The sequence below is a fragment of the Sturnus vulgaris genome, chromosome W, assembly GCF_052056855.1.
Source record: "Sturnus vulgaris isolate bStuVul1 chromosome W, bStuVul1.hap1, whole genome shotgun sequence".
Taxonomy (NCBI): Eukaryota; Metazoa; Chordata; class Aves; order Passeriformes; family Sturnidae; genus Sturnus; species Sturnus vulgaris.
This window is the reverse complement of record NC_142282.1, coordinates 72424990-72439514: the sequence shown is the minus strand read 5'-3', so window position 1 is coordinate 72439514 and position 14525 is coordinate 72424990. Positions and strand designations below refer to the sequence as shown.

The window sequence follows — 14525 nt, the reverse complement described above, 5'->3', positions numbered from 1 at the left end:
GATGCCAGACCAGTGTTAACCTCATGGGGCCAAAATAACTCACTACAAGACAGCTTGTCCTGTTTGAGTTATCTGACTGGTTAACAAACAACAGATAGTCTTGTTGGGGGGATGAGATGCCCTGCTACAGAGAAGACAAGAGTCAGGAACAATGGAGTGAAGTTGAGCTTGGGAAGGGAAAGGGGAAAGTGCTTTTGCTTTTGTCTGTTTTTCACCATCCTACTCTATTTTTAATTGGCAATAAATTAAATTAATCTTCTCTGAGTTGAGTCCATTTTGCCCATGGCAGTAATTGGTGAGTAATCTTCATGTTTTTATCTTGACTCATGAGCTTTTTCTTATCTTATTTCCTTCCCCTGTCCTGCTGAGAAGGGGTAGTGATAGAGGTAACTTAGTGGACACCTAACAGCCGGCCAAGGTTAACACACCATGTAATATTAACCCATGCTGGAAGTCAGGTAGTAATAGTTTACTCTAGTTTTATGATTTGACATCATAAAGTGTTACAAATAGATGTGGGGGTTTAGATAAGTCCCTGCCTTTTGCCCAGGCCTCCGGGCTTCAGGCAATAGCTTTATTGAGGAGGCCAGTAACCCAAAACCCATTCTCATTTTGAAGTTCTTTAATAATGGTTGATTTGGTCAATTATAGAATTAATTATTTATTTAATAGACACAAAACTAACAGGCATAAAAGAAACTAATACTACTTAGGAATAAGGACAAAAAGGGAGACTACCAGTAGGTATATACAGCACAGGGTTAAAGGTACCTATTAATTTTACAGCTAGTGAAGAAATAATATAACTTAGGATTCAATGTATCTTACCATCCAATTGTTGGTGGGGCACACATCGAGATCCTTTCCCTCAATTCCCAGAAACGTAACCACGGAATCTGCATCCAAACTCCAGGGAGAAGTCTTGAACACTTGGAGGGTGTGCGTGTGTGTGTAGGCTTCTGCCTCTGTGATAACTCTTGTGTCTTTTATAGTTTGTAAAACTGTCTCTCAGTCAGGAATATTTATTTTCCTTTATCTCTTCCCACATCTACTCTCCAGACAAAGATGTTGATTCTTTCCTGGGGGCTTGAGCCCTTTTGGTGCCAGATGTGACCCCTTGCTGGGCTTTTCACTCAGGTTATCTCTTTCATATCTGCACCAACTATCTGTGGTAGAGAGGGGAAAGACATGTCCAGCCACATAAAGCAAATGCTTTCTCCTCAGAAGTATATCTTGTATTGTTCTATTTTGACTATTGTTAATTTTGCAGAGTAAGGATAACCAGAGGGGAGTGAGGAAAATCCTTTCATCTACAAAAGAATTTTATGATATGCATCTGGAGATTGTATTACTGGTAGCAATACTTGATCCATGATTATATAAATATCTTTCGATTAGGGTTAGAAAGCTCGAAGTAGAAGTTTCTTTTAAAAATCATCTAGCTACACAGTATTATTGAAACCAAAAATTCGGTAAAATAAAAAAACTCCTTAACACCAGTGTAGCATTAAGAAGCAGGCATTCTTTATTCGGCCAGATGCATGAGGGGATAATGCCTCCCAAAGCCATGCATGTTGAGTATAGGGAAGTTTCTCTTTATATACTGTATTCTACATACATATTCATTGATTGTCCAGGACTAAACATACATATCGGAATAATTTCCCCATAATCATTAACATATTTTCCCTCCCCTTTACACATGCATTCTTCTGTCCTGGGGGTCTCTCTGGTGGTCCCTGGTGGTCGGGAACCCCAATGTTCCAGTCGACCTGGCTGAGTTGGCAGGGCACTGAGGCTGGTGAACTTCCAGTTCTCCTTCTTACATGATGAGTACTGTGCAGTTCCATAGACCAGTGGTTTTGCTAGAATAAGCACTGTGTTAGCTCACCAGGTGTAGACAATTTATCATCTGGTAACATTATGTTTAGTCAGTTGTGAATATAATATTGCTTTTAAGATGCCTTCCATCTCAGTGTTCTATTTGGGAGTCAAAGCCTTCTGTTTCTATATGCTTCAAAAATTCTATAAGTTTTCATTCCTTAAACAGCATGTTTTGTTTTCCACGCAGACCTATGATCAAGGGATTGAATTAATCTGTCAAAACCAAGAAGAGTTTGTGAAGAGCTCCATAGAATCCAAATGGAATCTAGCAGAAGCCCAGCAGAAACTTGGTAGTTTAGCACTGCATAATTCAGAATCCATGGATCAGGAATATGCCCAAGCACAGACTGAAGCTTCAGAACTGAGACAAAGAGAAGAAGAATGGAGGAGAAAAGAAGAAGCCCTAATAGAGAGGGAAAGACAGGATCTATGGAATACAGATTCTTTTAGTAAGGAGGTATTTAATAAGGTATGTCATTGTCCTAGTGTGACATTATGGTGTTTGCATCTCCAATCGTGTGTTCTGTTTATGCTTGTATTATGTCCTGTGCTTTCAGGACTGACTCTGAAAGGGAAGGTTTGTTTTGTCTTGTTATCAGCTGGCTCACCTCCCCCATGGTCTGTGTTTAGGAGAGGCTTTGCTTGCTTTGCTTGCTGCTCGCTTAGCTTGGCTTGTTTTGCTCGCTTTGCTTTGCTTGAAACCAAATACCATCTGAACCTGTTCCAGACGGGGACCTGGGAAACACCAAGAAACACTGGGAGTCTGCATTCTGTCACCTGCAGCAGCCATCCCCAGCACTGGAGACTGATAACTGGGCGACCACTGGCCGGAGAGACTTTCTGAGTTTGTCATCCATTCAGAACAGTGAAGGAGTTTTTTTGTTTGAATTCATAATGTCTTTTGGGGTGAAGGCCTGCATGTGTTTCTGGTCCCTAGGGTTTTTTGAGGTCTTAATACCTCTATGGTCCCTAGGTTTGTTTTCTTATCCAGAAATAGTTCCAGTATTGTCCCTAATACGTAGTTTCTGCAGCAGAGGGGCACTGACCAGAATATCCATTGGGCTGGGCTTGCTTGTAATGGCTTGCAGGAGGTTTATAAAGGTGCTGGAGTCTGTTCCAGGAATGTATGGTTCATGGTTATGGTTGTGCATCCAGTTTGTTAGAGGAGATGCAGGGGATGAGGCTGTTGGGGGTTGTATTGTTCCCTTTTCTTTCTGTGGAATTTTTCCTATTGTTATGCTATCCCAGTCACTCAGGCTGCAGACAACACCCCAGGCTCGAGGCCAGCAGCTAAACCAGACAGTAAGCCTCAACCAATGGATGTTGCTACTAGCACGAGAAGTGGAAAGTGCACAGACAAGACCAATTGACCAGTGGATGACGAGGATGATGATGATGATGCAGGAGAAGGACTCTCAACACCTCCTGACATAAAACCAGGAGTCAAAGCAACTGGTACAAGATCAGAGGCCAATATTGAGTCCTTTTCCCTAAAGGACCTCCGTGGCCTAAGAAAGGATTACACCCGACGACCTGATGAGTCTATAATTAGTTGGTTGGTCCATCTTTGGGATGCTGCAGGTGAGGCTACAATTCTGGATGGCACTGAAGCCAGGCATTTGGGATCCCTGTCACATGATCCTGTCATTGACCAAGGAATGATGAGGGGGGCTAATCCTCAGAGTCTCTGGGCACGGGTCCTGGACAGTGTAGCACAAAGATACCTGTGTAGACAATCTTCAAATGCAGCAGACCCAGTGGAAGACTATAGAAAAAGGGATCCAAAGCCTGAGAGAAATGGCAGTGGCAGAGATTATCTTCTCAGATGACATGACAACTAGGAATCCGGACTTGGTACCATGTACATCTGTGATGTGGCGAAAACTTGTACGGCTTCCTCCCCATGAATATGCTTCTGCTTTAGCAATAATGAAGCAGGATGAGAGGGATGAGATCGTGCTCGATATGGAGAAGAAGCTCCGAGCATATGCAGATGCTGTGCATGGCCCAACACATGCCAGAATCGCAGCAGTGGAAACACGTCTGCAGAAATTAGAAAACAAGATAGAGGAGAATCATAAGAGACTCAGGGAGGAGATTAAAGAGGATCTTCTCCAAATCTCAGCAGTACAAATTACAGGCCCTGGTATCCAAAGCAGACGTTCCCCCCATGGGGACAAAAGGTACACCCCACGAGCTGAGCTGTGGTTCTTCCTACGTGATTGCAGAGAAAACATGAGGAGATGGGATGGAAAATCTACTGCTGCTCTGGCACAATGGGTGCGTGAATTGAAGGAAGGCAAGACTCAAAGAGGATGTTCCACCAAAAGGAGAGCAGCTCCAGTTGCCCATAGCCAAACTGCCAAGTATGATGATGATGATATGTCTGATCCCCTTGAAGGAACCTCTAAGACATATGCCCAAGGAAAGAAGGATAAACAGGCTTAGAGGGGCCCTGCCTCTAGCCAGGGAGAGGCGAGGGAAAATCGTGATTTCTGGACTGTGTGGATTCCTTGGCCTGGCACATCGGAACCACAAAAGTATAAAGCTTTGGTTGATGCTGGTGCAAAATGCACATTAGTCCCATCAAGATATGTGGGGGCAGAATCTGTCTCTATCGCTGGCGTGACAGGTGGATCACAGGACTTTACCTTGGTGGAAGCTGATGTGAGCTAGCCTGGACATGAATGGAAAAAAACATCCTATTGTGACTGGCCCAGAGGCCCCATGCATTTTGGGCATAGATTACCTCAGAAGGGGGTATTTTAAAGATCCAAAAGGATTCAGGTGGGCATTTGGGATAGCAGCTGCGGTGACAGAGGGCATCTATCAATTGAACACCTTGCCTGGACTGTCCGAGAATCCAACTACAGCAGGACTTCTGAAGGGAGAAGAGCAAAAGGTACCAATTGCCACTTCCACAGTGCATTGCCGACAATACAGAACAACTCAAGATGCTGTGGTTCCCATCCATAAGATGATTCAAGAGCTGGAGAGCCAAGGGGTGGTCAGCAAAACCCACTCACCCTTCAACAGCCCCATCTGGCCTGTGCATAAATCTGAAGGAGAATGGAGATTGACTGTGGACAACCGTGCATTGAATGATGTGAGTCCACCACTGAGTGCTGCTGTGCCAGACATGCTGGAACTCCAGTACGAGCTGGAGTCCAAGGCAGCACAGTGGCACGCCACTATCGATATCGCCAATGCATTTTTCTCCATTCCTCGGGCAGCAGAATGTAGGCCTCAGTTTGCCTTTACATGGAGGGGAGTGCAGTACACCTGGAACCGACTGTCCCAGGGGTGGAAGCAGAGTCATACCATCTGCCATGGACTGATCCAGACTACACTAGAAAAGGGTGAGGCTCCAGAACATTTACAATATACTGATGATATCATTGTGTGGGGAAACACAGCAGCAGAAGTGTTTGAGAAAGGAGAGAAAATCATCCGAATCCTCCTGGAAGCCGACTTCGCCATCAAGAAGAGTAAAGTTAAGGGACCTGCTCGAGAGATGCAGTTCCTGGGAGTGAAGTGGCAAGATGGACAGGGTAAGATTCCTAGTGATGTCATCAACAAAATCACAGCTATGTCCCCACCAACCAACAAGAAGGAGACACAAGCTTTCTTAGGCGCCATAGGTTTTTGGAGGATGCACATTCCTGAGTACAGTCAGATCGTGAGCCCTCTTTACCTGGTCACCCGCAAGAAGAACGATTTCCACAGGGGCCCTGAGCAGCAGCAAGCCTTTGCCCAGATCAAGCAGGAGATTGCTCATGCAGTAGCCCTTGGCCCAGTCAGGACAAGACCAGAGGTGAAGAATGTGCTCTACTCTGCAGCTGTGAACCATGGTCTGTCCTGGAGCCTGTGGCAGAAGGTGCCTGGGGAGACTCGAGGGCGACCTCTGGGATTCTGGAGTCGAAGCTACAGAGGGTCTGAGGCCAACTACACCCCAACAGAGAAGGAAATCTTGGCCGCCTACGAAGGAGTCCAAGCAGCCTCAGAGGTGATGGGCACAGAAGCACAACTCCTTCTGGCACCCTGACTACCAGTGTTGGGGTGGATGTTCAGAGGAAAGGTTCCCTCCACCCACCATGCCACCAGTGCTACATGGAGCAAGTGGATTGCCCTCATTACACAGCGCTCCCGGATTGGAAAACTGAATCGCCCTGGAATTTTGGAAGTAATTACAAATTGGCCTGAAGGTGAAAGTTTTGGTATCACAGATGAACAAGAATTAGTGACACGGGCTGAAGAAGCTCCACCATATAACCAACAGCAAGCAGAGGAAACACGCAATGCTCTATTCACCGACGTTTCCTGTTGCATCATGGGGATCAACCGGAGGTGGAAAGCAGCTGTATGGAGCCCCACACGACGGGTGGCAGAGGCCACTGAAGGAGAGGGTGGATCCAGTCAACTTGCTGAACTCAAAGCAGTTCAACTGGCCGTTGACATTGCAGAAAGAGAGAAGTGGCCAAAGCTTTACCTTTACACTGATTCATGGATGGTAGCCAATGCTCTGCGGGGATACCTGGAGAGATGGAAAGAGGCTAACTGGCAGCGTAAAGGAAAACTAATTTGGGCTGCTGAAGAGTGGAAAGACATCGCTACCCGGTTAGAGAAACTACCTGTGAAGGTTCTCCATGTAGATGCCCATGTCCCCAGAAGTAGAGCTAATGAAGAGCAGCAAAACAATCAGGAGGTAGATCAGGCTGCAAAGATAGGGGTGTCTAACATAGACCTTGATTGGGAACACAAGGGAGAGTTGTTCCTAGCACGATGGGCCCTTGATGCCTCAGGCCACCAGGGTAGAGATGCCACCTATAAGTGGGCACGAGACCAAGGGGTGGATCTAACCATGGACAGTATTTCTCAGGTTATCCATGACTGTGAGACGTGTGCTGCCATCAAACAGGCCAAGCGGATGAAGCCCCTCTGGTATGGGGGGTGGTGGTCCAAGTACAAGTATGGAGAGGCCTGGCAGATTGACTACATCACACTGCCTCAAACTCGCCAGGGCAAGCGCTATGTACTGACCATGGTGGAAGCCACCACTGGATGGTTGGAAACCTACCCTGTGTCTCATGCCACTGCTCGGAACACCATCCTGGGCCTTGAAAAGCACGTCCTTTGGAGGCATGGTACCCCTGAGAGGATTGAGTCAGACAACAGGACTCATTTCAAGAATAGCCTTATCAACACCTGGGCTGGGGAGCATGGCATTGAGTGGGTGTACCATATCCCCTACCATGCACCAGCTGCAGGGAAAGTGGAAAGGTACAGTGGACTGTTAAAAACCACCTTGAGAGCTTTGGGTGGGGGATCTTTCAAAAAACTGGGACCAGCATTTAGAAAAGGCCACTTGGTTAGTTAACACCCGGGGTTCCACCAACCGAGCAGGCCCTGCCCAGTCTGAGTTCTTGCATACAGTAGATGGAGATAAAGTTCCAGTGGCACATGTCAGAGGTTTGTTAGGGAAGGCAGTTTCGATCTATTCTGCCTTGAGTACAGACAAACCCATTTGTGGGATTGTCTTTGCTCAAGGACCAGGTTGTACATGGTGGATAATGCGGAGAGATGGAACAACACGATGTGTACCTCAGGGAGATCTGATTGTGGGGTGAGGCTCATATGCAAATATCATTGTTTGCTGGATGTTACTACCATTGTCTGTACATTAAATCACACAGACATGAGACAGAAGGAAATGTGTTAAGTGTCGAAGGTTTGAGCAAGTGACATGGAAGGAAATGTGTTTGACTAAGTGAAAGATGGAAGTTTTTATTTGATGAAGTTTTTACATGCTCTTTAGCATGTTCACGATATGGAGATAAGGGGTGGAATGTCCTAGGGTGACGTTATGGTGTTTGTATCTCCAATCGTGTCTTCTGTTTATGCTTGTATTATGTCTTGTGCTTTCAGGACTGACTCTGAAAGGGTAGGTTTGTTTTATCTTCTTATCAGCCGGCTCACCTCCCCCATCGTCTGTGTTTCGGAGAGGCTTTGCTTGCTTTGCTTGCTACTCGCTTAGCTTGGCTTGTTTTGCTTGCTCTGCTTTGCTTGAAACTGAATACCATCTGAACCTGTTCTGGACGGGGACCTGGGAAACTCCAGGAGTCTGCATTCTGTGACCTGCAGCAGTCATTCCCCAGCTCCAGAGACTGATAACTGGGCGACCACTCGCAGGAGAGACTTTCTGAGTTTGTCATCTCTTCAGAACAGTGAAAGAGTTTTTTGTCAGCTGGTGTTGTTTTTTTTGTGCTGGGGAGTGGTTTCGCTTGTTAAATAAACAGGGTTTTTTTTCCACTCCTCTCTGAGGAAAGTCTTCCTGAACCCGGTGGTGGGGGGAGGAGTCGTGGGGGTTTGCTTTCTGGGGGCTCCTTCCGGAGGTTTTCCCCCAAAATTTGCCCTAAACCAGGACAGTCATATAAATATGTATGAACACAATTCTAAGCCTTTTATATTTCATTTATTTCTCATTTTGAGTGTTTCCTATATCTAGTGTAGTGCTTACTGTAATGTGTTGAATGTTTTTCTTTCTTTTTTTGCCCTTTTAAAGGGGGCATGTTGCACTGATATCACAAATATGTGTGACACTTCTCCTTTAATTGGGAATCAGAAATTTTATTTGTCCCTTCTAGCAACTGCTGCCAAAACCAAGGATGAGCAATTGTTCTTCACAGGAAATTTGCTTCTTTGTTATGCCAAATTCTCACATTTGAAACATGCACAATTGACCTCTGAGAACATGAATTTCTTAAAGATTATTTTAGCACAAACTGCCTTCATAGTAAATTCCAGTTTTGTTTTCAGCACTTAATTTGAATATTAATCATTAATGCATCATTTTTCATAATTCCACTGAGCTTAATCAGGGCTAGACTGTATAGATTCTTCTCATCATTTACAGATCAGTAAGTTCCTACTAGTGTGTAGAACTTTGAGACAGATTATTGCTTAGAAGAAGAGTATGATAAGTAAGTTTTTTCCCTATTATTAATTAGACAAGCTATGTTTTGGTACATAACCTTCATAGGTACATTAATTGTTGGCTACATATGTGTTTGCTGGGCTATGCTTAAAACTAGAACATTGCACTTTAGATAGTAATGAATTAAAATAATCCTATAGTTCAAAAAGGTAAATGTGGAGATTCTATGATAGTTTTTTTTCTCATCTTTAGAGTTTTATTAGTCAGTATAAAAGAAAAGAAGATGAAGATGAAGATATATCTAAATCATTTATACAGAAGCATGAACAAAAGATAAGATACTTTGGTAAGTATGTTGCTTCCAACATTTTGCAGTTTAACCTGTAGAATTTGTGTAGGTCTATTTATTTATTTTTATTATTATTATTATTCAAAATGGGTGTTAACAAATGAAACATCTGTCAAGTAGAGTATCTAGACTTGTTTCTCAGGACAGGAGATGTAGCATTATATCAAATATCCATTTCAAAGTAAAGGAAGCTAAATCACAAGTCTTTTGGTTCCTATGATCAATGGAAACTTCTTGCACCAATATTGAACTGAAAAAATTTTTCAAGTCATGAAAATTAAATTCTAGGAACTTCTTCTGCTGTTCCATGGGAAATGATAGGGGCATTAATGGAGGTGCAATTCCTGCATGTAAAAGTACCTGGGATTGTCTTTATCTGCTCCTATAAGTAGGTTGAGTTTTACTGTCTCATAATCCATGAGGGGGGTGAATGATAAAAGGCAAATATCGGCAAAACAGCTGTTAAGACTATGTAGCGATGCAACAACTTTTAATTTTAAAGATATATTTATATGAGTGATAGAAGGGTAAAACGTTGTATCTAGTACTGGCAAGCAGTGAAATATTACTAATATATATTTTAGGGCAATTAACTCATGTGAAGGACAATCGGGGGGGAAAAAAAGTGATCTCACTGCTTAAATTTTGAATTCTGACTTTCAACCTGCAGCTCTTCCCTTTAAGGTAGTTTCATGCTACTTACTACAATTCAGTCTTCCAGTTAACTTTCAACCACTGAATTTGGTCTCCTGTTTTGACCTTAATGCTTGAACTTGGGGGTCAGGGCCAGGTTGGGGAGGGGAGGCCCTTGGGCCACTGAGATCCTGGTTGCTTCCCATTCCATCTTCAGTGTGGCAGAAATGCTGCTGGAAGATATTACAGAACCATCCACTGCCCGGGCAAGGTATTAAATTTTTCTCTGTCCAGAATGAGACTTGTAGGCACTTTGTTCTCTCTCCTGAGTAAAAGAAAAGAACCAAGATAGTGATAAACACAGAAACAGCATGAAAACACCAAAGTCAAACATCAAGAAGAGTCAGGTCCCAGATGAAGGAAAGAAGAAAGTAATGAACTGAAATTTCTCTTTTTTTTAAGCTATGGAGCTATGGACTTTTGTTTCTTTGTAACACATAAAAATATTATAGAGTAGATGTAACTGTTCTAACTGTAGATATGAGCAGAGACATTAGTGTTAGAGGAAGTAAATATTGAAATGGCTGTGGTCCCCTGAGTTTAAATAGTAAGAAGATGAAGACTCCTGCTGCTCCCCAGGGAAGAAGAATGTTATAATTTTGAAAAAAAACCTCTGTTTTTTCAAAGATAAAAAAAGCTTTTGTTTGAACTGTTATAATCCTTAAAGTGTGCCCCATAGTTAATATAGTCCTCAGTAATGGTTCTGGGAAAACTGTCAGTTAAGGAAAAGAGTTTTTACATAGTAATCAGAATTCCATTCTCCCGGGCGGCTGATCACTGTAACATCAAGGCCACGAGAAAACTGTTTCTTATAAAAAAATCTCCATAAACTAAAGAGGGAAGTCTCCTCTCCCAAGTAAATTAGTAAAAAACTATTTTAAAAATAGTAAACTAAGTTATTTTCTGTAAGTTTTCAGTGTAAAAAAAAAAAACAAGGGTGAGAAAGGGGTAAAGAAAAGTGGTCTAAAGTTTTATTCTAAGGGTTTTTTCTTATAATTTCTAGTAATAAAGTTTCTCTTTGTACCATTTAAAGTTAATCGTGTTTTGCCTTCCTCCTAATCCTATCTCACAGCAGAAAAATTTCAAATTGGCAAACAAAAACCACTACATATGTAAATTTTAGTAATGTCCTCTCACTGCATTAAATCATTGAAATATTGAATCTATTCATTCATGTCGGTTTTATTTTTATTTTATTTTATTTAGGCATGCTGGGCAGATGGGATGACAGTCAAAGATTTTTGTCTGATCACCCATATCTTGTATGTGAAGAAACATCTAAATATCTCATCTTATGGTGTTTTCATCTAGAAGCTGAACAGGTACTAGGATGAACTTTAAACTGCTTAAAAGAATGTAGTTTCCCACTTACACTACAGTAAAGCTGTCCAGATTGACGAGCCAATTTAATTACTCTTCTCTGTGTCTTCCTATAATGAAGGAAGCCTCAAAAACACATTACTACATTAGATCTAGTTGTAGCTAATTAAGTGTCTTTGCTTGTCTCAGCATCAGTTCTTTTCTCTTTAGGAATCAAATGCAAAGATGTTGTTGAATTTTAGATAGAGTTATATTTTAAAGATATTTTCTGTAATTATGTACTTTCTCTTCAGAAAAGAGCTCTGATGGAACAAATAGCACACCAAGCACTTGTGATGCAGTTTATTATAGAAATGGCCAGAAGTTGTAATGTGGATCCAAGAGGCTGTTTTCGTCTATTCTTCCAAAAAGCCAAAGTAAGTCAGAATTTGTATATCACGGAGAAAAACTCTTGATACCCTTAAAAGGAATCAGTGCTCTGAAGGAGGTTGGAGGTTAAATATGTTACTGACTGAATCAAGTTTATAGGGAAGTGGGTTTTTTTGTCGGCAGTTCATTCTAGAATGAATGTTTTGTGTAATTCTGATCTTGAGAATGGAAGTTCCATGGATTCTTGTTAGGCCAGAGGGAAAGCAGAACATCGTGTGGGAACTACAGGAGTGTGGAATAATGAAGCACCACCTAAATTACATTGGTAAATGTGAATATGTGAGGGTTATGTTACTTATCTGCAACATGACTGTGTCTAAGGACTGAGTGTCCTGTTTTGCTTGTCATCATGCCTTTCTTTGCAGTTCATGGCAGGGCCCAATTTGGAGTCTGTTTCTCTTCAGTCAATGATAATTAGCTCTGAAATGCTGAGAGAGGGAGAGATATGTGAAGACCGAAGCTGTGGTTTGATTCAGGTTTTATATGGAGTTATACAAGACTGAAGAATCAGTTCATACTGATCTTAATGCTGCCCTAAGGACTTAAGCTGACACCCACTTTGATTCATGCTTTGCTTTTGAAGTGAGTGCTGCCATGAGTACCTTTTCTCTTAAGGATATTGGCTTGTGAGGTAGAACAAAGGAAGGGTTAAAATTATATTTGTTTTGTTCTTGCATGTTCTCAGATGAATGAATAACTCAGTTCCTATACTTATTAAATGCCAAAGTCACTCTTTAAAACAAAGCAAACAAACTAAAAACATCATACCTGAATCTTCTTTTTAAGCTGACTGCTGCTAATATTGTTATTGACTTGTCCAAACCATTATCCTTCAATGGGTATAATATGCATTACTGCAGGACTTCTTTTTAGCAGTATGTATGCTTACAAGTAAATCTGGCTAAGATGAAAAATATTTCCCTCCTCTCTTTACAGGCGGGGGAAGAAGGCTATTTGGAAGCTTTTAAAACAGAGCTTGAAGCATTCAAATCAAGAGTGAGAATCTGTTCACAGTCTCAAGGCTTTCAAGCTATGTCAGTTAAGAATTCCAGTATCTATACTGGTATTGTAGAAGGACTGGAGTCTTTGTCACAGGTAGACTTTTTATTTCCGAAAATGAATATAAAAACTCTATTAGGAACAAATTTTTACTACACTGTTGAGAAGATGTACTTTTTGATATCTAGGAATAGGTCTCTATACTTGGAGCACTGTTAGTTCTAGTGTGCACTATTAACAATATGGGAGAGAGATTGTTTCTGAAAGCTCTCAATTTATAGTGTCAAAAGGCATACGTTAGTTCAGTGCCCTTGAATAATTGTGCTAAATAGAAAACTGCATCATTAATCTCTTCAGGTACTAGAATTAAATATACTTTGTATCACAGGAGGTGAAATGAGCTTTCAACTGCAAATTACTCCATTAATGGAAATATGTGGGCAATCAAATCTAAGGAAAATTTACACTGTGTTATGATATTTTGCAATTGTTTTTATCTTTATCTTGTAACACTGAGGTGTTTGGTTTCAGTGTTAGTGATGATCACATCTTGGGCTGAAAAGAAAATTTTAAAAGCTTTAAAAGCTGGATGTTAGGGAAGGAGACACAATTTAAAGTACTTTGAAATAAATTTGCTCAAGGTACCTGTTTGGTAAGATCTGATAACCAAACCTCAAGAAAATTCACAATAAAGTCATAGTATGCTAGCTAAATTTAAAGAAGTTTCTGATATTTACATTATGATAATGCTGTCTAGATGCTGTCTAGGGTTTTATTTAAGAAATTATATTTTATTACAAAATTATCTTAACAGACAAAATAGCTTGACTTAATTCCCTGTAAGTGTATGTATTGAGATTAAGCTTTCAATTCTTCATTTGTTGCAGGATGAAAATGATCTACAAGGTTGCATAAACAGAAGTGTCTGCAATTTAAATTCTATGCTATAAAAAGATGAAGAACCCAAAATGATAGATGCAGTATAGCACTGTTAAGACTGAGGCAAAGTACTCCCTTTTTTATTATAAAGAAAAGAATGTGGCTATTTTCTTGACACTTTTTTATTGGTATTGCACTTTATTTTTGGTGTTTTGAGCATGGAGGGTATTTGGAGGAAGAGTAATCCATAAATGCTTGTAATAATGTTTGAAAATGTGCTGCTAGGTTTTTGGTTGTCTATGAAGAAAGTTCTCATTGCCAAATGTGAAACTGGATGTGTTTTATGCTACTAAATTTGCCTTTTATGATTTTGGGAATTAAAGTATGAAAAATAAATTGCACAAATACAATGCTTACAATAAGTGATAGATTTCCAGTAGAAACTGCTATTGTTATTATATATGGCTATGTCTTAGTCTATGAATATTGGAAATCACAATTATACTTCTGCTATATTCCTGGTATAGCTCTTAAATCTGCTTTTAACATAAATAGCAATAAATTGGTATGACATCAATACTGCCGATCTGGATGGCATCAATTAAAACACTGGCTGTCTACTTCTTCTAAGAGGATTTAAATGTTACATTTTGCTTCCATAAAAACATTGTTTGGTGTTCCCCCCCCAACTAACAATTGCTTACATATGATCTTTGGGTTTTATGGTCACTAAGAAACATTTTTTAAAAGACTTTTTAAATTTAAATTCACTAAATTTTAAAACTATTTTTTAAAAGCTATATCTGTAATGGAGTGAAAAACATTCGATAAAGAGAACAAAAGGGGACCTTCAGGCACAGTGGGTGGGATAAGACTACTTTCAAAAAAAAATCAGCACTTTTAAGTCAGGTTTTGGCAGGTATTTCTGGGATCCCATAGTAAGAATTCTTGCCTGTATCATTACATTGAAAAAGCCCAATTTCTTTATTATATTTACAGTTCTCCTTTTTTGTTTTTTTTCTTGAGTCCGATATTGAG

General features: G+C 40.9%; 1 protein-coding gene across 1 annotated transcript in view; it reads left to right on the top strand.

The window, feature by feature from the left end:
- Nucleotides 1-14064, top strand: part of LOC148220411 (hsp90 co-chaperone Cdc37-like 1) — a 60446-nt gene extending 46382 nt beyond the window's left edge. Inside the window, exons 2-7 of the mRNA XM_088155686.1 lie at nucleotides 2072-2353; nucleotides 9071-9164; nucleotides 11067-11182; nucleotides 11474-11596; nucleotides 12546-12704; nucleotides 13496-14064. Coding sequence (XP_088011812.1) covers nucleotides 2072-2353; nucleotides 9071-9164; nucleotides 11067-11182; nucleotides 11474-11596; nucleotides 12546-12704; nucleotides 13496-13558 — 837 coding nt within the window. The 3' untranslated portion in view covers nucleotides 13559-14064. The remainder of the gene's footprint in view (nucleotides 1-2071; nucleotides 2354-9070; nucleotides 9165-11066; nucleotides 11183-11473; nucleotides 11597-12545; nucleotides 12705-13495) is intronic.
- The last annotated feature ends 461 nt before the right edge of the window (nucleotides 14065-14525 follow it).